Source organism: Lissotriton vulgaris, chromosome 5 (assembly GCF_964263255.1).
Source record: "Lissotriton vulgaris chromosome 5, aLisVul1.2, whole genome shotgun sequence".
Lineage (NCBI taxonomy): Eukaryota > Metazoa > Chordata > Amphibia > Caudata > Salamandridae > Lissotriton > Lissotriton vulgaris.
In genome coordinates this window covers 1,798,715,585-1,798,739,044 of record NC_141693.1, presented here as the reverse complement: position 1 = coordinate 1,798,739,044, position 23,460 = coordinate 1,798,715,585, and the positions used below count along the sequence as shown (strand labels likewise).

General features: G+C 44.7%; 1 protein-coding gene across 1 annotated transcript in view; it reads right to left on the bottom strand.

Moving 5' to 3' along the window:
- Positions 1-13,200: 13,200 nt before the first annotated feature.
- Positions 13,201-23,460, bottom strand: part of NT5C3B (5'-nucleotidase, cytosolic IIIB) — a 70,323-nt gene continuing 60,063 nt past the window's right edge. Inside the window, exons 8-9 of the mRNA XM_086924157.1 lie at positions 17,794-17,994; positions 13,201-16,371 (exon numbers count right to left, since the gene is read on the bottom strand). Coding sequence (XP_086780283.1) covers positions 16,261-16,371; positions 17,794-17,994 — 312 coding nt within the window. The 3' untranslated portion in view covers positions 13,201-16,260. The remainder of the gene's footprint in view (positions 16,372-17,793; positions 17,995-23,460) is intronic.

The following is a 23,460-nucleotide window of genomic DNA, read 5'->3' as shown; positions in this document are numbered from 1 at the left end:
CCTCCTTAGTCAATGATGGGTTTATGCATTTCGAGAAGCCTTCATACAAGCATTCTGTCACTCATCCTAGCACTTGTGTGTCCAGTCATCCACCCATTGTCTCATTCTTACATTCATCCACTTACCCAACTACAATAAACTCACACACAACTCAACAACTTGTGCAAGATAAATTAACAGAATAAATACTGAGAAAGAAAACACGCTGCTGTCTAAACATAGCAGGGCTGTGCTTGCAATAACAAATTAAATTAAACACAGCAGCAGGTGGCCACCTTGCAATGGTATTTCATGGTTTTGAAGCTCCAGCATGGCCAACACGTTTAGAACCAAGGTGTGGCCCATCTTGAACAGTAAGAAAGGTGAAACTATGGGAAATACCATTCCACGATGGTGGTTTGTTCTTGCGCCTATGACCACGTGGGAAGGGCGCACTGCAGGTGGAATGAACAGCAGATAGGCAGGCAGCCAAGACCCAGCAGCCAATCACCATTGTGTAGGCTGTGAGGCGTGCGTAGTGGGTGTTGGCAAGCAGCAGCGCTTTGATGCAGGACCATCCCACTGCTGAGGCTTTGCACAGAGGGCTTCGGATGCTCCTATGGTAGGCTGCCATGCCATGGCTAGGGTGCACGGCCTGGCTGCAGTCAACCCGTAATGTGCACAACAGAAGGGAGTGCACAGTAGTAGGGGCTGGCTGGCTGTCTGCCTGGGAAATTGGGGGCAGGCGCAGCCATAGGCCAAGCCCGCGGACCGACATCCACAGCCCTAGGCCAACGGCCATGCACAGGAGTGGTTTGCCACTTTCCACTGAGTTGGGCGAACTCCACCTCCCTCCGCCCTGTGCTTGGCTGAAGCCCGGCTAGGGGGGGCGGTTCGCCCCAGGCGGCACAATTGTGGGGCGGCCGCGCAGCACTCAAGGTCCGTTTCGGCGGCATTTATAATTTATTTGGGGACACTCAGTGACAGTAGTGTCAGTGTCCCCAAATAAATTATAAATGCCGCCGCAACCAGTGTTGCCAGATTGGGTTAGTTTTTCCCCGCAGAAATGGGAATAATGTCTCCTATTTGTGCTGTCAAAAAAACCAAATTGTGGGCGGCTACTCTTGGGGCGTTTATTGGCCCGTTGACACGTTGTGCTCATTGTTTGAAGCTGGGGCGGCACCTCAGCAGTGTCTAAATCATCTTTGGCAGCCAGCCCTGATTAGTGGTTGGACACGAAGTGCGCTGCCTGCGCAGTATAACTAAAGCCTCGAGTAGCCAGTGTGTGTAGCTACTGCATTGCGTGCACCGCCTGAGCTTATTTTAAAAGTTTTCTATACCTTCATGTTTGGTTGGATCTCGGGCGTCTGGCTGGGGGCAGGTCGTGTGCAAGTAATACTTTCCCTTTGATTTCCCTTGTGGTTCGTGCAGATTGTTAAGAGATTCAAGTAACAGCAGGTAAGTTTCCCCCTAGTTTATACACTATTTTGTGGAGGTGGCGGCACTTCTAAAAAGATAAAATGCGCGTCACTCTGGGGGTGAGGTTAGGGAAAGAAGGACACAGCCCCGAATAGAAGTGTTTTTAGGTCGAGGACCTAAAGGCTGCGCTTGCGCAGTCTGGGGTCGGAGAATTAATGTCCCTTAGTAGCGCTTTGGAACCCGCCTCCTGCCCTGTCTCTCCTCAATTGGCTGGCTTCCTAAACGGAGGCCAGCCATTGGAGGAGAGATGCGTCAGTCCGATTTAGCCCCGTCTTTTTCGGATTTGGGGGCGTAAGTTTTGCTGTTCTTTAGACAGTTTAGAAAAGGGGGTGGTGATGAACAGAGTGTCTGAATTAAGCAGACCACTCTTACCCAGTCCAAAGATCAGGGCTTGATCCATCGCCATTATTTAGCTCACTGCACCATCCCAGCTCAGAACCCGGCTATATGCAAATCAGTCTGTCCCTGGCCCAGTGCATCATGAGAACAGGGCAGACTAAACTACCAAGCCAATTCTTCACCAGAAAGGAGACAAGCTTCCGGGGACTGGTTTCTGGCATTTCAGCCGTCGTCGGCCCGGCTTGCTTGAATCTTGATGGTGCAGTGAGCAAGGGACTCATGTCTGAGTATACCCTGCCACACCTATAGTGGCCACAAACGATTCAGAAAAGGGGGTGGTGATGAACAGAGTGTCTGAATTAAGCAGACCACTCTTACCCAGTCCAAAGATCAGGGCTTGATCCATCACCGTTATGTAGCTCACTGCACCATCCCAGCTCAGAACCTGGCTATATGCAAATTAGTCTGTCCCTGGCCCAGTGCATCATGGGAACAGGGCAGACCAAACTACCAAGCCAATTCTTCACCAGAAAGGAGACAAGCTTCCGGGGATCGGTTTCTGTGGTTCGTGCAGATTGTTAAGAGATTCAAGTAACAGCAGGTAAGTTTCCCCCCTAGTTTATACACTATTTTGTGGAGGTGGCGGCACTTCTAAAAAGATAAAATGCGCGTCACTCTGGGGGTGAGGTTAGGGAAAGAAGGACACAGCCCCGAATAGAAGTGTTTTTAGGTCGAGGACCTAAAGGCTGCGCCTGCGCAGTCTGGGGTCGGAGAATTACTGTCCCTTAGTAGCGCTTTGGAACCCGCCTCCCTGCCCTGTCTCTCCTCAATTGGCTGGCTTCCTAAACGGAGGCCAGCCATTGGAGGAGAGATGAGTCAGTCCGATTTAGCCCCGTCTTTTTCGGATTTGGGGGCGTAAGTTTTGCTGTCCTTTAGACAGTGATGTTGTCTGTCACTCAAAACAGCAAAACCACGCCCCCGATTCCGAAAAATTCGGAAGCTTGCGGCCGCCATTTTGCTGCTCGAGCAAAATGGCTCGAGCAGCAAAATGGCGTAAGCCTCTGCCCCCGTTTGTGCCTCGTTACTTGTGTGCGTGTTCGGTATGTATTTCTGTCTGCCTGCTCCCCTGGCGAGCCTCACCCGCTCTCTGTATCATTAAGGGAAGCATCCCGGGAGTGTAGTGTGCGGGCCGCAATGAAAAGCGCATGGCATTCTGACTGGTTTCTCTTTGCGCTATCCGGGGTGAGCACCCGCTGGCTCAATTCTTTTAACTTTTCCCGCTCCCTGCCCGCGGCAGCTTCTCCTGCTTCTCTCGCGGGGGAGTGGGGCTAGGACATAGCTTCGTAGGCACTTTGATGCAGGTGGGCTACGCTTTTACTTCATGGCGCCTAGCAGCTCTTCACACGCTGCAGGCGCTCCCTTTCAAACTTCTTCACCCCCGCCACCGCAGCTTCACAGCTTACTTGCTGCGTGGCGGGGGAGGGTAGTGGCACTGTTCCCCTTTCACCCTCCCCAGGGCCTGGCGCTTTCACAGGTGGGGCAAAGTTAGCGATCACAGCGGGTAGGCTCCGCTTGATGTAGTGTAGTTCATGCGGGTGGGCTCCGTTTATTTTTACTTTCACTCTCCCTGCGGCAGTTCCTCTGCTCACACGCTGCGCGGGGCGGGGGACAGGGGACGCTTCAGGCAGGCCACGGGTGGGCTCCGCTGGCCTCGCCTTAATCTGGGCAGCTCTCCTTTAATGTTTATTCACCCCGCCGCCGCACTTCACACACACGGCACGGCGGGGGACGGTGCAGGCAGGCCGCGGGTGGACTCCGCTGGCGCTGCTGTCATAAGGGGGGCCACTCCTGGCATCCGTGACCCCCTGGGGCCATACACAACACCTGGGCTCACCTCCGGCCCACGGGCCTTTTCCCCAGCGTGGGTGGGCTCCACATGGCTCTTGCTTGTTTTATATAGCGCAGACTCGACCCAAAGGTATCAGAGCGCTTTATATTAGCACCAGTTGTTTTACAGACGGACACATTTATTTTGTTAGGCAGGGGGATATTAAGTGATTTGCGCAGGTGACATGGGAGGGACAAAGACCACTCGCACGTCTGGGAGGGGTTTGGTTCGTGGTACCCCTCCCTTCTTGATGCCTATCCACCCTCTTAATTACACTGCTTCTGTGCCACCCCCTGCCCTTTTGTGATTCATTCTTCTTAAAATCCTTGGTGCCTTCCATCCCACCCCAGGAACCATACCAGCCCCTTAGTGACCTCAGTCGTGTCCTCTCATTCCCGCTGCACCCTCGACCCATCCATTCGTTCTCTGGTTCTTGTTCCTATCGTGTCCTCGCGCCCGGGATCCTTCCAACATTACCTGTATGATGTTGAAAATGATGTCTGGTTACCTGGCCAACAATCTGTGCCCTCTCATTTCCGCTGCACCCCCTACCCACCCATTCGTTCTCTGGTTCTTGTTCCTATCGTGTCCTCGCGCCCGGGATCCTTCCAACATTACCTGTATGATGTTGAAAATGATGTCTGGTTACCTGGCCAACAATCTGAGCTGTGCTCTGCGAGTGAGCCCAGCTCTCACGAACGCAGCTCCCAGTGTCTGCTCTAGAACAAAGCAAAAAACACAGTTGATCGACAAAATGCAGAACAATGTCTTACATTCACCCCAGTACAAAGATCTGGGCCTAAATCCATCGTTTTTTAGCACTCCACACCACCCTAGGTCAGACACTGCTATATGCAAATCAGCCTTGACCCTGTGCCTCATGGGAACAGTCCAGCCCGAACTACGAAGCCATGTCTTTCCTAGAACGAAATCAAGCATCCAAGGACCGGTTTCTGGCTATCAGCCTTCTTCAGCCTGAATAGCTTGACTCCAGTGATGTGGAGAGCCTGGGACTCACGTCTGAGCATACCCAGCCCACTCTGGGTGAAAATTGCAAAAAACACAGTTGATGGACAGAATGCAGAACAATGTCTTACATTCACCCCAGTACAAAGATCTGGGCCTAAATCCATCGTTTTTTTGCACACACCACCCTAGGTCAGACACTGGCTATATGCAAATCAGCCTTGACCCTGTGCCTCATGGGAACAGTCCAGCCCGGACTACCAAGCCATGTCCATCAACTGTGTTTTTTGCAATTTTCACCCAGAGTGGGAGTGTTGAGGGACGCCATGCCCACTTATCCCATTGAACCTAAGTAAATTACACCACTCACATTTATCATTAAATAGCATAGTGGAGAGCACATCATGTCCGGCATATATAAAACTTGCTTGGCGCTCCTGCCGCAACATGATGCCAGGATGCGAAGTACCTGGGAAGCTGACCTGGGACATTCCATCCCCGACAAACCTGGAAAACCAGTTGTGCGCAAACAAAGCTTATCTCATGTAATCACAGACCTAAATTGGTCCACTTTAAGATTTTGGGAAGGGCTTATGTCACGCCACAGCAGATGGTCCGCATAGGCAGCGTAAGATTTGTACACTGCCCCAAATGCAATTTACACGTGGCTGCATTTGCACACATTATGTGGACATGTACCACAATAGCTTTATACTGTTAGGACATATTCAAGGAAGTACAATTGATGATTGCGTTGCACTTTGACCACTCCCCACTAGTAGCCTTATTGGGTTATGTAGATGAGATCCCCAAGAACATGCGCAGATTCGTAGCAATGGCAATGTTTTTGGCAAAACGACAAATAGAAACGAAAATACGCTGGGGCAGCAAACAAAAACCCACGGTAAACAATTAGATTAAGAGTATGATATCCTGCGACACCACAGGTGAATTGTTCGCAGAGCTACGGCCCGCTACATCTCGCCCAAAGGACATATGGCAGCCCTTGAGGGAATACCTACGACAACAAGGAGAGAATGCCGCATGAGCTATCAGGGAGGTGTTCTGAACTGGGAAATACTACTGAAGGTTGTGTATGAAACAGGGATAATAACTGTGCAGTTGGTAAAAGTTGTTTAGTGACAGTGCAAAGTTTAGATTGTCATATATGCCAAACTAATATATGGATAACAATGCGGTGCCTTCCATGTAGCTGTGATTTAAACGGTTTAAATAAAATTCAAAAAAGAAAATCAGGCCTTTAGCTTCATCACTGGCTTGTCATCATTGCCAACTCAGATTTACTGTATTTAGCAAAAACTTTCCCATAAGGCAAACATCAGGCACACAAAAAAAATGCATATATGCACGAAATTACAGTTGTCAGATATAAAATTCCTAATACAGATTTACACATTCTAACTGTTTGAGTAGGTCACCAACTAGAAAACCCCAAACCGTTGCATACCACGATAAGTTGCAAGATGACATTTAGCAAAATAGCTGCCCTACAGGCTTTGGCCACAATCCACCATTAAACACCTTTGCCTTTAATGTATGCTTTTCACAATAAGCCAGGCAGGACTACTAGCTTTCTCATAATAAACAAATCAAACCTATGAAATCTAGCATAAAGTTTCCCAAAGAACGAGCAATCATCGGGGATACAAGTATAGCTTTACAAATATGTACAAAACTAGAGAATGCAAACAATATATATCCCCTCTCAAAAAGGACCCAACAAGGATTATCCAATCCAATCCAAAAACTCTTTATTTCGGTCATATAGACCATAAAAGATACAATACAAAACACAGTAAAAGCATACATTTTAAAAACAGAATTCATGCAATTCTTTGAGTTAATTTCCCACCTAATCAGGGCGAAGGAGGTAAAAACAAATCATAGAAGTGTCCACACATTAAAGGTTTTTTTTCTTCCTGATCTGCCAAACTGCCATTAGAAATTTGGCTATTGCAAACACAATATGGCCAAGAGTGCTGGTTTTCATTACTCTATATGCCTGTGAATAATTTCTAAACCCCAGATTTCTGCAGAGAGGCGCTATCCAATACTTTCTAGATTTGTTGTAGGCAGGGCAGACAAACATAATATGAAGTTCGTTTTCCTCATGAGTATTGCAGCATGGACACATTTTGTCACCACCCTTAAGCCATTTATGAGTGAATGTTCTAGTGGGCAGTGTACCTAACCTCCATTGTACAAACAATTTCCTCGCAAGGACGGGAAAAATAAAGTCCATAAAACTTTCAAATACATAGGAATTTTTGGATTCCAGGAACCGATCTGTAAGAGTGCCGCTGTTTTGTGCATTCAGCAAGAGTAATAGTCTATTGTCTTTATACATCCGGACCAGGCTTTTGCGTGAAACCCTTCGGCAGCCCTGTTCGGGGTCCTCCCATAGCTCGGATAAGTTCATGGAGTGCAGTTCTTTTTTTACAAAAGCGAGCCAAGGGATTTTGTTACTTTGGTTCAGGTTCATGACATGGATAAGGTCCTGCCTGTAATGATGAAGTTCATTAGTGGACCATTGCCTATGCCAGAACCTCACCGGCTTTGACCCTAACTCCTCAGCAATAGAGGGGAGGCCCATATCTAATCTCAGTGGCAGGAGTGGTGTGCCTCGAGGGAGAGCCAGGAGGCGTCTAAGGAAGTTATTTTCCACTCTTGCCAGTTCTTGGCCTGCTTTGTGCCCCCATAGTTCACTCCCATATGTAGCGGCTGCCTTAGCTTGGGTTTGGTACATTTCAAGTGCCGGACTGATGGGCTTATAGGTTGAGGTATTTGCCACCTTCAGGATTGCACCCGTTAACTGAGACAATTTGAGCCGTGATCTTGCTATCTGGGGGTCCCATGATAGATTTTCCTGCAGTGTTACTCCCAGATACATAAAGGTGGTTACCCTCTCAAGACTGGCAGTACCCAAGGTGAGATTAGGTCTGGCTTTTTTTGGTGGATTGAATATCATGAATTTGGTCTTTTCTGTGTTTATCTCTAGACCATGTTGTCTACAGAAAAGACCAAATCCATCCAGAATCCTCTGGATCCCCATCGGGGATTTGGAGAGCAGGAGGGTGTCGTCGGCAAACATGATTGCCGGGACCCGCCTGCCTGCCAGACGTGGGGCGTCATTGTCATTAACATTTTCTAGGTGGGATATAACATTGTTGATAAAGAGACAAAGCAGGGTCGGTGCCAGGACGTAACCCTGCCTCACCCCTCTATGAACAGGGAACCTTGATGACAGGCTACCATCCCTCCCACACCTAACCTGCGCATAGTTGTTATCGTGTAGCCTAATTATGATGTTAAGTATCTGAGAAGGTACCCCTAACTTTTTCAAGACCTCCCACAGTTTCTTACGTGGGACTAGGTCAAATGCTGACTTCAGGTCCACGAACACCATGTACAGCCTTCCCCCCTCTATCCTTACCGTCTTCCAGTAAAGCAGGACGAGGCGGAAAATCTGATCCATGGTGGACATATTTTTCCTGAAGCCAGCCTGGAGGGGACTCAGGATATCATTGGCCTCCACCCAGTCTAACAGGTGGTTCAGGATGAGGCGCGCGAATAGCTTTTGGGGGACATCTATTAGGCTGATCGGCCCGTAGTTGGCCGGGAGCAGAGGAGAACCCTTCTTATATATGGGTACAATCTCTGCCCCCAGCCAGGAACAGGGGATCGCCATACCTCCTATGATGGCATTAAAAAGAATAAGGAGGTACGGGCCCCAGATCTCAGGATGGTGTCTGAAGAGATCTCCCGGTAGTCTATCTAAACCAGGGGCCTTTCCCGGCGCTAATCGCTCCATTGCGATCACCACCTCACCAAGGGTGAATTCCGGGGCCGCTTCCGAGGAAGCAGAGACCTCAAGCGCCACACCATCGGACAATAAGGTAATATCTTGATAGAGTGTCCCGAAGTGGGCCTCCCAGACAGGAGGCAATATTAGGCTCCACTGCTGATTTGAGTTCCCCTGTCCCAGTATTCACCAGGGCCCAACATTTCCTAGAGTCTTTGGCGTTAGATAAATCATGCCAGCGGTCCCAATCCTTCTCAACCCTAGCAGTTTTCATTTCCGCTTTGTAATCCCTCCCGAGTTCTGCAACCTTACCCTTATTGGAGCCATCTTTTATGGTAGTGATTAGCTCAGACTTGATCTTCCTGCAGGAAGAGTTATACCAGGTCGGGGTTAGTGTCTTTTTCCTACGTAACGGTACCACTGGATAAAAGACCTCGGCGAGACCACTCACAAGTTCCGCATGAATTTGAGCTAGTTTCTTATTGTAGTCTATGGGTCTCGGTTGATCTATAAGATCATCCACTTCTTTAAACCTGGGGAGTGCTATTTCATATAACTTATTTATGCCATCTTCTGCATTTAGCAACTTTCCCCATTTTACACGACGCCTATTTGTAGTGAGAACCAAGTTCCCGGGGTCGTCGCTAGTAGAAGAAGTTGAAGACCCATCTACAGGTGCGGGGTGTTGCATCTCCAATAGGAGGGCATTGTGGTCGCTATCTATTCTGGGTACCACCCTGAAATCCTGGACAAGGATTATCACAATGAAAATCTTCAACCCTAGGATTTATTCGAGGGGATAATGAACACTGCAACCCTTACCTACTATGGTAATGTGTGAGATTTCATGTAACAAAATACCTGCCTACAGCTTGTTACACAACATGCTAACTAACAATCCAGTACAAATGCTGTTCACAGTAACCAAGCCAAGCGTACTTACTGCCTTTGTCATAATGTTTTATAATAAAGAGATCTCTGTTTTTTTTATCAGTGAACCAATAAGGCCTGTACCCTTTATCGTTAGCTTTTCACCATAACCAACTCAGGCCTACTATATGGAGTATATGCTTTCCAACAAGATACAATAAGGCATGCAGTCACACAATTAGAAATGTAAACAACATAACAGTTGGCAAAGCTAAATAATAGGCCTCCAAAGACTGCCTAACAAGGATAATCACAGTTTAAATATTTATACATATGGTGTCAGAGAGGGGAACCAATACCAAAACGATTGCTTAATACGTTTACCTGTAAAATGTCATGTAGCAGAATATCTCTATGAAGATTTTAATAGAGTAATAATCAACCCTAAATGTCTATTAACTTGAAGATCTCTTTTTCGCAAGAAATAAATCGAGCCAACGGTCCTTATCATAACTTTTTATAGTAAACAGATCTAGCTTATTGTCCTGGTCATTGGCTTGTCACTGTATGCACCAAAGCCCTGCTGTATTGAGCATAAGCTTTCACACATGGCAACCAGAGAAGAACAAACACCACAATTATCTTATTACGTAGGAGAAGTTGTTTAATACCTTCAACCATAGAGACATTTGTGTGGCCTTGAAGGTCATCATAATGACATGATTGGCTACATAAAATGTTTGGGTCAATTATCTGGATAAACAAATTAGCACAGCTGTTTGAAGGGTAAACACTTTCTGTGGATGCGCATAGATTTTGACAAATTAAAAGCTGTACGGAGATCAACCAACATCTGGGCAGCGCCACAGTCCGTTTCTCTAGGACTCCTGAAAGCTCTTTTTAGATTGCATTATGTTTGGCGACAGCTAAGCTGTCAAGCCAGATGTAAAAAGTGCCAAGGCCTCGAAAATGTTCCCAGTACACAGATCATTTGCATTCATAACCCAAGGCAGGGAACTGAAGAAAGTAACACAGAACTGGGAGCCATTTGTCCGCCTACATCCATCCGCCACTCAAGGACACAGTATGGCATTGAATACACACCATGGAATAAAAGAGAGTGGTGTGGCACGACAGCTAAATGATACATTAGCGAAGCCTCCCTTGTTCAGGGTGAACACAAGTCTTCTATGGGCCATAAGGAGAAATTATCGCATCATGTTCAGAGACTCCAATGCGCAGTGGTACATAAACCAGTGGCAGGGGACCTTACTGAGGGGTGTGGTGAAGCCGATGACCTCGAGATTGAGGGATCAGATGTTTGCCTTTGAAATTGCATTCCAGTTAAGTGGAATGAATAGGGACTTGGCCATTCTCTGGCTCTTACCTCTTCCTAACCCTGGAAGAAAGTAGAATGATAGAAAGAAACAAGCATGATGACATGGCCACTAGTACGGGTCATTCTGTAGGCATGCTATAAATTCGCATGTGTGCTAACATAATGACACATTTTTTTATTAAATGTTAATGGGGTTTGGTAGCGGGTCTCAGAGGGCACCAACATGGAGGTGGGGGGGAGCAACATGGAAGAGAAGCGGGGACTAATGAGAGCAACATTGGGGGTACAGAAGCACATGGACGAGTGGGTAGATTGAGAGCATTAAATGTTAGTGGGGGGTAAGTAGTGGGTCTGGAGGGAGGCACCAAGATGGAGGGGTGCAGGGCAGCAACACGGAGGAGAGCCAGGGATGAACGAGCAACATGGGTGGTGGAGGAGGCACAAAAACACTTTGGCGAGAGAGGGTAAAATGAGCACGTGAGAGAGCAATGCAGGGGGACAGAAGCTGGGATGGGGGACGAAAGCACATAGGTTAGAGAGGATAAACGTTTAGAGAAGAACATAAGGAAGATGGCCTGCAAACACATGCACCCTTAGATATGTGCTACAACTATAAGAATAAAAAGTAGCTTCAAAATTGCAAGCAGTAGAAGGACACAAGCAATTGGGACATGCTCCAAAGGAGGACCAAACACAAGAAGAGGAAGTGAAATCAGTAATGCTGACCAAAGAGAAGCAAGCAAAGGAGAATGACGATCAAGCCACAATAAGTTAACAAGATGGCTCAAGAGTGAAAGAGCATGTGCTGGTTTTTCAAATGATAGTATCTTAAATAGTCTCTTATTATGGTGGGGGGTGGGGGTGACAACATGGACAACGAATTAAAGGAAAGAGAGTTAGGGCAACCCAACACAGTTAAAGAATGGAGGGATGGAGAGAGGGCAAGCCAACACGGACAACTAATTAACCCTGGGCGTAGTTTGCGTAGTAGCGCTACGCATAGCTACACTAAGTGCACTTTGCACTACGCGTAGCACTATGCGAACTGCATAGTGCGGTAGGAAATGCTATTCGCAATGATTACACAGTGCCGGATGCTTATCCGCACAGTGCAATCATTGCAAACGGCATCTTGCACAGTGCAAGCGGTCGTTTTCTGCCACTCGAGAAGATTTGTACTCGAGCTCCAGTTTTCTCAACGTGAACTGATAGTTTCTCATTGCCAGTAGTCGCGAGCATACGCGACCACTCGCAATGAGAAACCTGACCTCGCCGCGTTGAGATTCTTTCCGGAAGGTTTATTTTCCACGCTAGCTATCGGCAACTTGATGTTGCTGATCGCGAATGGGGAAAAAGTCTTGCTGTGATATCATTTTGCTCGCTCGTGGTCGCCAACTTGACGTTGAGGACCGCGAGCAAGCAAAAAAATGCCCGCTACACGTTTTTGCACTTTACTACGTGCAATTTGCGTAGCACAAAGTTACGCAAACTACGCAAGCGTAGCGTAGTTTTCCACCCAGGTATACAACTAATGGAGGGAGAGAGGGTGTGTGTAAGCCAACATGGACAACAAATGAAAAAAATTAAAAGAAGGGGTGAGGAACATGGAGGGAAGAGAAGTACACAAGTACGCCATCTGGAAAAAAACGCAGTCATATGCAGTGCTTAAATCAAAATAAAACAGTAGTGCCCAAACAAATGAGCAGCGGAAGGGCACAGGTGAGGGACAAATACATAAAGAATAAAGTAGCCCACTACAGGTGACTAATAGCATCAAGCGAATGAGAGTGAGAATGAAGCAATGGCCACTAAGCAGACGGATAGAAATCAAAAGGTCTTCAAGAGACAATGCATGCGCTATCTAGGGGCGACCTAATGATGCTGCGTATCATTCCTCAAAACAGCTACATTACAGATTCCCTCCAGTGCCTTCATCGCTCATCCTCTGAGGGAGCACCACATTACCAGAAGAAGTGCATGTTTCCCTGAGAAAGAAGTAAAAGTAACAGTTCCAGCACGTCTCCATCTATGAACAGTCACCTCACAGAAAAATGCAGTGCAAGCACCTCACCTCGCAGAAAAGGCACTGCATGAACAGCAGCAGTACAAGCAATCCTTATGCTCGAAGTGGGCACAGTACGAACAGTAGCACTGCAAGCACCTTTGAGAGCAGGCAGATCACAGAAATGCAATACTAGCATCCCTCACACTCATAAGAGCATAGAATAAATGACAGCAGTGAAAGGAGCCCACGGTTTTCATACAGGGATTGTGCTGCTGGTTTGGGAAGCATGACGTCATGTTACCCTGATATTTTGGAGTGACACCTGGTAGACTTCCTAATCCCCAAAAGGAATGTATGACCTTTTCGAGAGAAAATGATAACTGGCAGGGGGATTCTCACTACTTCTAGGTTGTTAGAAGTCAGACATACATGTCAGATAATTTCTTGTATTTGCAGGTGCTATTAAAGAACCCCATCATGAAACATGACATTATCACACACACAAACAGTGGTATTATATAGCATATTAAAATTTATTAAGTGCTGTTTACATGTAAGTGAAGTGACTAAAAATGATCATCATAATACTACACAGCTTAGCAAGGTAAAAAACTATATAACATTGTTCATCACAAACCCGTAACTTTTGGGTAAACCCCTAAATAAGTTATATTTACCTGGCTCACAACTTGAAGTACTAGTATTAAATGTATCATAATATTTTGTCAAAAATATTTACGGAGTCAGGTAATCCCTTTTGCATATCCCTTTGCATCCTAGTATGCCAGTAGGCCTCAAATTGGAGCTGTGATAATGAGCAACCCATCACTGCAACCCGTCAGCCTGTGTGTCCTGCCCTAATTCTAGGGACATATACACTTTTTTCATGAATTAGGTTTAATGGAGCAAGCAGAGGATCCCTCACGGCTGGGACATGGATTTGTAATGCAGGATGGAAAACGGTTCTCCTATTACTTTATTAGGAAACATACGGAAGCAACTACATTTTATCTTTTAATTCTGCTGACAGAATTGCAAAAGGTCAATCTGCAAACACATTTCTTGCTACCATGAAATACTGCAGATAATGAGATAAATTGGCCTTAGCAAGACGAGTAGCAGAATAGTGACAACTGAGAACATACAATTTTTGACAGCAAGAGAAAAGCGAAGAAATCCATGATTATTTATTTATTATTTGCATTTATACGGCGTGACACCTACCCAAGAAGGGTTTCCCGGGGCCATAATTAAACCCTGAATTCAAGGTCTAGCATTTCTGTCATATACTCAAAACCATTCAGTACATAAACTATATGAACACACATCAAAGCCTGTGATACATGTAGCATTAACAAAACATATAGAAAGACTATGCTACACAAGACAAAGCAGTGTAAGCATTCACTATTTGCCCCAAAAACATAGTGGGGTTTGGGCAGCATAGGCGATGTGTACTCCGGCTGCCTATCTCTTTACCACACTTCAGAGTTTGGGAAGGTGCAGAAGGTGTGTGTGCTGGCGCCTGCAGATTCTCAAGGGTTTCTACTGTAGGCAGGCACATAAGCACATTGTTGATCTCTGGTCCTGACCTACCAGATTGGAGGGGAGGGGAAGGAAACTCTTATGACAAATGATGTATATATATGGTATTTCTATAGCATGAACCTAGCACTGTAGAAGGTCATGGACAAAGTAAAATCAATAAGTAATAGGAGAGGCAGCTGGGTTGGGGATGGTAAGTGCATTGTGATGCAGTGTTCTTTCCTACATTGGGGCAGCTTGGGGGTGATCTTGCTGGATAAGGGGTGGTTGTTCCAGATCCTGGGTTTATACTATGAAAAGGATTGCAGTATTGTTTTTTTTCTTTTTTATACTTCTTAGTGTGCAGTCTGTATTCAGTGTGTGTTGGCCAGGACCCATCAGAGATGGCGAGCTTGTCTGCAAGATAATCTGGGGTGAGGGTCCTAATAGCTTTGTAAATGATGCAGCTGGTTCTGAAGATAGTGCAGGCCGGCAAGGGGAGCCAATGGAGTTCCATCTGGATGGGGGGGGGGAGGTAATGACATTTATTTAGGCACTGCAAGCACCATGAAAATGCCCCTAAGGGGTCCTAGGAGTGGAGTATGATCGGTCAAGGGCGAGAGCATTACCACCATCCAGATTTGGTTTGAACAGCATTTCTAAAGTTGCTGTCTGTAAGAAACTATTGCCTTTTCATAAAAGAGAGAGCTGGGACCAGGCCGCCTTTCTTTTTTTGGAACTGTGTTCCTGAAGGGTGAGAATCGTGTCCAGGGTGAATCTAAGTGATTTGGCATTTGGTGAAAGTTGGGGTTGAAGCTGTCAAGGTTCATGTCATTGAGTTAGGTTTCTACTGATCTTGGCAAATCACAGGCATTGTGTCTTGGTTGGGTTGAGTTTCAGGTAGGCACTGAACATGCAAGAGGTGCCTGAGGGAGTGGATGTCTGAAGTTAGGTAGACTTTCAAGCAGAGTTGTGTATCATCGACATATGGTGAGTATTGATTGTGATCTGTGAGTGGAGCACCAAGTGGCTCCATGAAAGGTTGAAGATGACAAGAGACAGTATGGAACCCTCAGGGACTCTGCAGGTGAAGGGGATCTTTTGAGACCTGGAGGTGCCCAGTGAACAAACGGGTGTCGGTTGGAAAAGTAGGAGAACCCGCATACTATAAGAACAACTACTTTGTTGGTTAAAAGGGGGATGTGGCCTAACAGCTAGAACAGTCAACCTCAAAGCTCAGGAACTGGGTTCAAGTCTTGGAAGGGATGCTAAACATCCTGTGATTCTGGGAAAATCACTTAATCTCCCAATGCCTAATAAAAAATAAATGGGTCAGTCTGTAATGCGAATGGTGCTCATGTAAAGCGCACTGACACCTTCGGGTCTAGTTTGCGCCATATAAAACTCCCATTAAAAAAATAGGTTGTTGAGTACAAGGGAGTTAGAGGCAATGCAAAACTCATCACTTGAATACAGCTATTGCCACAGCCAAAAGATGACCTTAAACAGCTTTTGGCACATTGAAATCCCGACCTTTTGGTTTAATAAACCCTGCTAAAGGCATTTATACATGAACATCTAAAAATGAACAAGGCAGGTTATTATTTATAATGTTTTTAAACAACCAATGAATTTTGCTACTGTATAGACAAATTACACTTAAAACGAAAAAGTGTCTGGAAATCTTTCCTGCAGAAACAAATTATTCTTTCGTTCTTAGTTGCAAACATGAAAACCAACAGATATTCTTATCCAAATATATAAAAGTATATTAAAATTGCTGTTCTTCCAGAATGAGCTGGGACTGCAGATGCACAAGAGGACATCCATCTGCTGGACCACCTTTGCCTCTGCGCAAACTGCAGGCTGATGTGATAGTAGCATAGATAATCGTTTCCTGTATATATTATTTTTAAGAAAACTGACTATCAGGATTCCACAGACAGCATTTGAAGCATAAATGATGAAATCCATGCATGCAACCTTCCAAATGATAAAGTCCAGGGATTCAGCATGCATGTCAGACAGCGGGAGTCAGTAAGTGCTCTTTAGTTCTTGTCCCCTATATAGCGCAGAATTCCGTTGACCACATCTAGGGTCTCATCTTTCTCTAGCACAATGTCAAAGGCGTCTAAAAACATCTGCCGCTGCTCTTCAACCTGCAGTAATAAAACAGGACAAAAATACAATATTACATGTAAGTAATGACAAGGGAACCCAACACAATTATCATTGCTTCATTTCAATTGATCCAATTCTTGAACCTTTTCAAGATGATGCAGACTGTTGTCTTCTAACCAGCTGGCCAGAGGGTGCGGTCTCAAATGTTTCAGGGTACTGATGGACATGAGGAAGGGCTTGAGGGGAAGGGCACTAATTTGCACTCAGTCAATAATTTGCTTCCTGACCTGTTCCGGACAGTATACATGGGTGATGTAAGAGGTGGTTCTCTTTTCATATACCTAAGAACTTCGGTAAACCTAGTTGTTTAGTGTGTATGTAAGGATGACCGCTCTTACAAGTAGACCTTCAAAACCCTATGTCCTTGAGACAGTTTGTTCACTCTACTTTTTGTGATCTAGCACTTCTTAAACATGCGATTTAGCATATACGCAAATATGTCACGTCTTCCATCAGGAAACAGAGGTGTCCTGAATAGCAATTGGTTTGATAGATTTTGCAAGACTAATTTGTCTTCTCTTTCACCTTTCTTTCATATTATTTCCAGGTCTTAAATCACTGTGGGCATATACGGTACAGATTTTATGATTAGGTTTTAAACAGCCATGTGACATAATCCTTGGATAAAAATAAAAGTTCAATAGTTGACTTTTTTACTGAGCACATCAGTGTGCCAGGGTCACTGCCTCTATCATCCAGGAGAAAGAACCAGAGTACCTGCAAGTCAGTCGGCCATAAAGGGGGCTTAAACTTGGTTATGGAAGGCAGCGCTTAGCCATTAGCCCACCGCAGTGCTTAACACAAATGTGCAAATTTCCTTGGGTTAAGATCGACTAATTGCACGAACAGATCTTGGCTGTGTGACTTTTACAGGAAATGTTCAATCTGGCGTTTCAATGGACCTGCCGATCTAGTCAGTAATGTTATTCCATTGATCACTCCACCCTCCCCCCTTACATTGCACCTTCAAAAAGAATGTTGGTCAAATCAGTCCATTGATTGTACTAGGGAATTAATTACAACTGAAAGAAGGTCTGATTATTTGCCTTTTGAGGCAAAAGAGTTTTCAAACATAAAAGATGTTTCAAAGATATAAGTGCTATGCTTTTCTCTGTTGTTTTGGAGTGGGGCGCAAGAGAATTGCAAAGCCATCTCTCCTTAATTCTTAGACAACTCCACTGAAAACACACAAAAAATGCACGTTGCTAGGTGGCGTATGCCTCATGCAACCGCAGAACAATTAGAAGAATCAATGGCCAGATTGCCTAAAGTCAATGTAAGGCATCTAAAAGTATGCAGTAGCTACAAATAAGTCAACCAAGAAATTGTGTGCCACTTGCTTGTACCAAGGCTCAAGACTCCAAATCGAGATCCACCACAACTTACATCATACACCCTACCTTGTCATTCAGGTATCCTATTTTCAGGATGATCTCTGCATTGGTCACTCCATCTGCCATGGTCAGGTCTCCCATCGTATCTCCCAGCAGAATAATGTTGGTTCTGTTGGTCAGCTGATTGAAGTGTTCAGTGTCCTTCAAGACAGAGTTGTTCTTGTTGAATGTGTGAATCAACTCCCCTTTAAATCCAATCAGCACACCCTGTACAATGAAAATAAAGCACAGAAACAGACTGTGACCTCAAGTTAATAACTAATGAGAGTTACTTAAGTTGTAGGAGCTTTTCACAGAGGGAGGTTGGTCCGTCGAGATCAGGCTAAAACTCACCAAACTATGATCTATACAAGATCAGCAGGACAAGGTTGTGTCGGTACAGGTCAGTAAAGTGTCTGATACTGGATTGACCTTGGACCAGCCCTTCGGTCCTTAAAGTGTTCCAAGTGTGTGAGGAAGCTACTTCATTACACTAAAGGTATGCCCTCTCCTGTCTACCGATGATGCATTCAACAATTATGGTTGCCCAATAAATAAAAGACTTACGTTGAATACCATACAAAAATAGAACAAACAAGAAAGAAATATGTGATAGAGGACTGCAGCACAACTACCAAGAGCAAAAAGTGCATCACTATCCATCAGTGCTGTGTTTCCAGGTGATAAAGACTTATCAACTAAGTACAAAACAAAACCAGCACTTGGACTAAGATGCGCTACACAAATTGAAACACTCACGTTTCCTGGGAAAGTTCCTTTTTAGCAGCAGTTGTCTGGCTGGTTTGAGACTCAGAAAATGGCTACAAGAGTTGCAAACACAGGAATATTTAATACATTCAGTAGACAAGGGAGCTACAAGGCTAATTGTACAAACCAGCAGGTGAATTAAGATTGTGATGAGTGCTGGTAGCAGTGAACTGGAATCTCAAAACAAACATGGACAACGTGTTCATGCCGGCCCTCAAATGTACAATGTGAGCTCCTCTCCTTTATTATATGGCTGTGTCCAAAATAATGTTTCTCAGGGATGTTTGCCAGGCTGAATCACTGAAGATGCCTCCACCCAGCCAACCCTAAAAGGAACCCCCTACCATGTGCCACACCCTATGTGGCTAGTCCAGTCTTTCATGATGTGTGTTCAAAATGTCAAATCAACACAGACAGACAGAAAGCGGGGTAAGACCGGAAATCCACCATTCAAATTCCTGTGTGGACTTTCAAAAAAGACTAATTCTATGCTCAAAGGAATGTGGTTCTAGAACACTGTTATATTTACACTCTTGCTCTCTGCCTCTTATCTATACTGACTTTGAAAAAACGTTAAGAGTCTGTAGCATTTTCAGTTCATATTTATCTATTTCATTTCCTTTTTAGGTCTCGCCTTTTCCATTCCGCAGGAATGGAAAATGGAGAGAATTCTAGTGCTCAAAATACTCGTCAAACTAAGGCTTTTTTCTGTGCGGTTTTCTTCGAGTTAACGTGAATCACGTGACCAAACAAGCACGCGCATCAGCCTCCCTCCCTCCCTCCCTCCTAATTGCATTTTTTCACGGCCGCCACCACATCAAAGGGCTTCTCCCAGCGTGTGCTCTGCGGCTTTTCCTCCCTAATTATTCATGGCTGGCCGGCCGTACTTTCAGTTTCCCGGCCGCTCTTGTTTCCCTAATTCTCTCTCACGCTATCACGTGCCCTCTCTTGTACTGTTTTCTCTCTCAGCTCCCTCTTTCTCTATATCTTTATGTGTCAACTGTGTCTCTCTCCAGATTATTTGCCAACCCGTTTGTTTCATTTCAGTTTGTCTGTCTTATTCGTCCCTTTGTTTTCTTTATTATTATTATTATTATGTTTCTTATATAGCGCCAGAATCGACCCCCGAAGGGGTATCTCCGCGCTTGCCTTGGGAACCCGTCCTGGCTTTTCCCTGTGAGATAGCCCCTACAGGGCATCCCCAAGGTGAAAGCCAGGCATCCCGCCGCGGAGGGGGGGGGGGGGGCGTTGTGGAGATTAAGCAAGCTTAATGCCCCGAGTTGCAGAGTGTGAACCCATGATCAGGGACCGAAGCGAGAATTATCAAGTCCATGGACATTTGAGCTCAAGACCCTGCCGCGTCGGGAATTGAACCCTGGTCCCGGGTCTGACCTCTGCTTCAGGGTCTGCCTGCTCTAATCAGTGAGCCACACTTTCATCATATGTGCCAGGCTGTCACCCCTCATCGCTCTCTTTTCTGTATTTGCTTGTTATTCATGGCTGGCCGGCCGTACTTTCAGTTTCCCGGCCGCTCTTGTTTCCCTAATTCTCTCTCACGCTATCACATGCCCTCTCTTGTACTGTTTTCTCTCTCAGCTCCCTCTTTCTCTATATCTTTATGTGCCAACTGTGTCTCTCTCCAGATTATTTGCCTACCCGTTTGTTTCATTTCAGTTTGTCGGTCTTATTCGTCCCTTTATTTTCTTTCATCATATGTGCCAGGCTGTCACCCCTCATCGCTCTCTTTTCTGTTTTCTGCATTTGCTTGACTCTTTCACTTCTGAGCTTATTAAAGCATAACCCAAGACAGAATAGAAACCACAGAAGGAGAGGAGCACATGCACGACAAGGGAAGACGCCAGGCTCTTTTTTCACTTTGAGGTACAATGCCCCAAAACTAGGGTAGATAACTAGCTTTTCACTGGGTGAGGGCATCTAACCTCTTATGCAAGTTAAAAAAAATAAAAGTCATAAAAGTAGAAGGTCTTTTCAAGCCTTATTATTTACAGTGAAGTGGGTAACCTATTTGTTCTTTCCCCCCCTTGCCCACACTCAAGACCATATGACATTGTAGCACAATGGGTGGGACAAAGAAGCCATGTTCTCTATAACCAATGAAAGGATTAAGTGCCAAGTGCAGACATTTGGGCATAATTTAAATTTCCTACTAGTGATGTATAGCTCGCCATCCATTTGAGGTTGATCAAATCAGCGTATGTAAGTAGGAGAAGGTTCAATCAAAGCTCAACTCCATGGAAGCAAAGGAAGATTCATAGTGGAAGGAAACCATATTAATTCAGTTTGGCAATGCCATCCAGAATTTAAGCAGCAAGAGGTAATTTGGGTGAGAAATGCCGAGGCGTGGACAGAGATTGAGCCTAACAGCTGAAATTGCAAGTGTTCTGGGGAAAAAGAAGCCTCCCTAGCGTTGCCTATTTGTATTGCCAGTTTGCGTCCAGATCCTGGCAGCGAATATGATTCAAAGGAAAACATGATGAAAGTAGATGGAGGGTAAAAAATGTAATTGTGCAGGTATTAAAATGAGTTGCAGAAATCTCAACTTAGTTTAGTTTAGTTTGTGGCTAGGAGATTAGGTTAAATCAAAGATTATGGCAGGGGGTTTTTACTTCACATCAGAGCTGAAGATGTAAAGAGGGTGACTGCTTTGTCCCCTGCACCACCCAGTATTGGAACATCGATTTTGATGTCATTAAAGCAAATGTAGTCTTCCTTCATTCAGCAATACACATGATATGGGCAGTATTTATTGTTGGTCATCTCTTTATTTTTGTTTTGTTAGCAGAGGTAGATCTGTGTGCCATCAGCATATAATTTTTAATTGTGACTGGTGCCAGTCACCACATCACAATATTACATCTCAACAGTGAGCAGTGTGAACCCGGATACATGCTGCAGGAAACCAGAAAAGCTGGTTGATTTTGCTGGACCATTTCTGAAGTCAGCTGTAGTTTTAAAGGATTAGCTGGATACAATCCAGGGGAATTCCTGATTCCCATCCACAGTTTTTTTGGTCAATACTGCAATAAGATTCACTTTGATCCTGAAGTGGCCATACTGTGTGCTGTCCTGTATCCTGAATCACACTGCTGCTTTTTTTCTTATTTGATTAAAAAGGGAACTCTGGACTGGCACTTTTTAGGGTATGCAACATTAAAAAATGTTTTTACTCTGAAAGGATACACCTCATTTTCCAAATATGTATAAAAAGGCTTTTAGAAAGGACTGTGGTCTTGTTGCTGTTTTGTGCCATTTCGCCATTAGTGATGGTTGTTTACAATTTTGAAAAAGGAAACATGTAGAAGGATCGAACAATCGGATGAACTATTGAGAGCACGGAGTGGTGTAAAGTTGACTCCCTTTTTGGCTGAAGCCACTGTTAAAAAACCCATGAAATTTGGTATGTGATTCACTGTGCTAGACTATGCAAGATAAAAAAAGGAGAAAGTCGTAAGGTCTCATTGGACATCCAATACCGAATGCTAACATTCCAAAGTTATTATTTGATTATAGCTTTTACAATTTTTGACAAAACCTCAAGATTTCTTATAGACTCCAGGATATCACCTTGGCTGAACATGCAAACTATAGCAAACACTGGTCAATGTTTTTCTAACTTGAAGCATGTTAACAAGGGATCCTCCTTAGAACAAGCAAAACGTCCACATCAATGGCCCTCAAATTGAAAAAGCACATTTAAAACGAAAAAAAACATGGGTGTGGATCAAAAAGGGGAAAAATGGGAACTAGCCATTTCTGAAAAAAATATTCAAAACACAATCTAGTTTAATCTATAATTCAGGTGCGCACAGAACTGCAACATCCATATGTGGGACAAAATCTGTCAATAACCGTCAAGTAGCACATGCACAGTATCGTTCGAAGTCATAGGAAATATATACCCACTAACTATTGTGAAGACTCTGCATACACACATCACAAATACAAGTCTGACTAATGTCCACTTATTGTGCATGACAATACATATTCAAGCAATGCCCTAATGTGCTTACAAATATGAACAATCCAAAAATCCACCACGTCATGTGAAATAAGATCTATATAAACAAACACACACACATAGTTCCAACATATTACCAACTGTTCCAAATACACCCATACATACATTTCAACACACGATCCCAACATCAACTATCACAAAACATAAACAAATAGAATCCTGCAATCAGAATCACATTCAGCACATCCAAAACACATTCTAACAAACCATCATTACAAAAGGCATCCTCACCACCCTCCCACACACACACCCGCACACACACACAACCCCCCTCAAACCAGCCCAAGCATCTGTGGAACCTTTACTCACACAGGTGGAATATAACAACTGTTCACATTGTACATACCTTCTTCTACAGTTTTTACATCCTTCAACTTCATGAATGAAAAATTTACATTAACTTAAAACTATTGTTTCTCCTCCTTTCTGATTACCTATCCTATGCAGTCCTTACTCTCCGAGTGCCACATGCCTGTCTGACTTACTCACTAATGTATTTCTGCAAACTGCCTCTCCCTCACCCCATAGATCACAACCTCTCCTTCTCTGAAACCATTTCTCTGCAATCTAATAGTAACTAGCCTGCTCCAGCCTATCTACTCACTAACCATTTGTACGAACTCCCATTAATGTTCACACCAAAATTTCATTAACCTAATCTACCACAAAGAAACCGGAGTAAATGCATGGAATATTTTCCTTAGGAGCATAAGACGAATCCCAATAACTAACAATAACAACCGGATAACCACTACTGAGTTTCCAGAGTAGTGTTACCCGCCATAAAGAGCTTCGCCACATTCTCAGGAATAGTAGGTGCTATATAAATGCAAGGGAAAAGATTCAGCTGTTAGGAGACCCAATAAATACTCCACGTTTTGTAGACC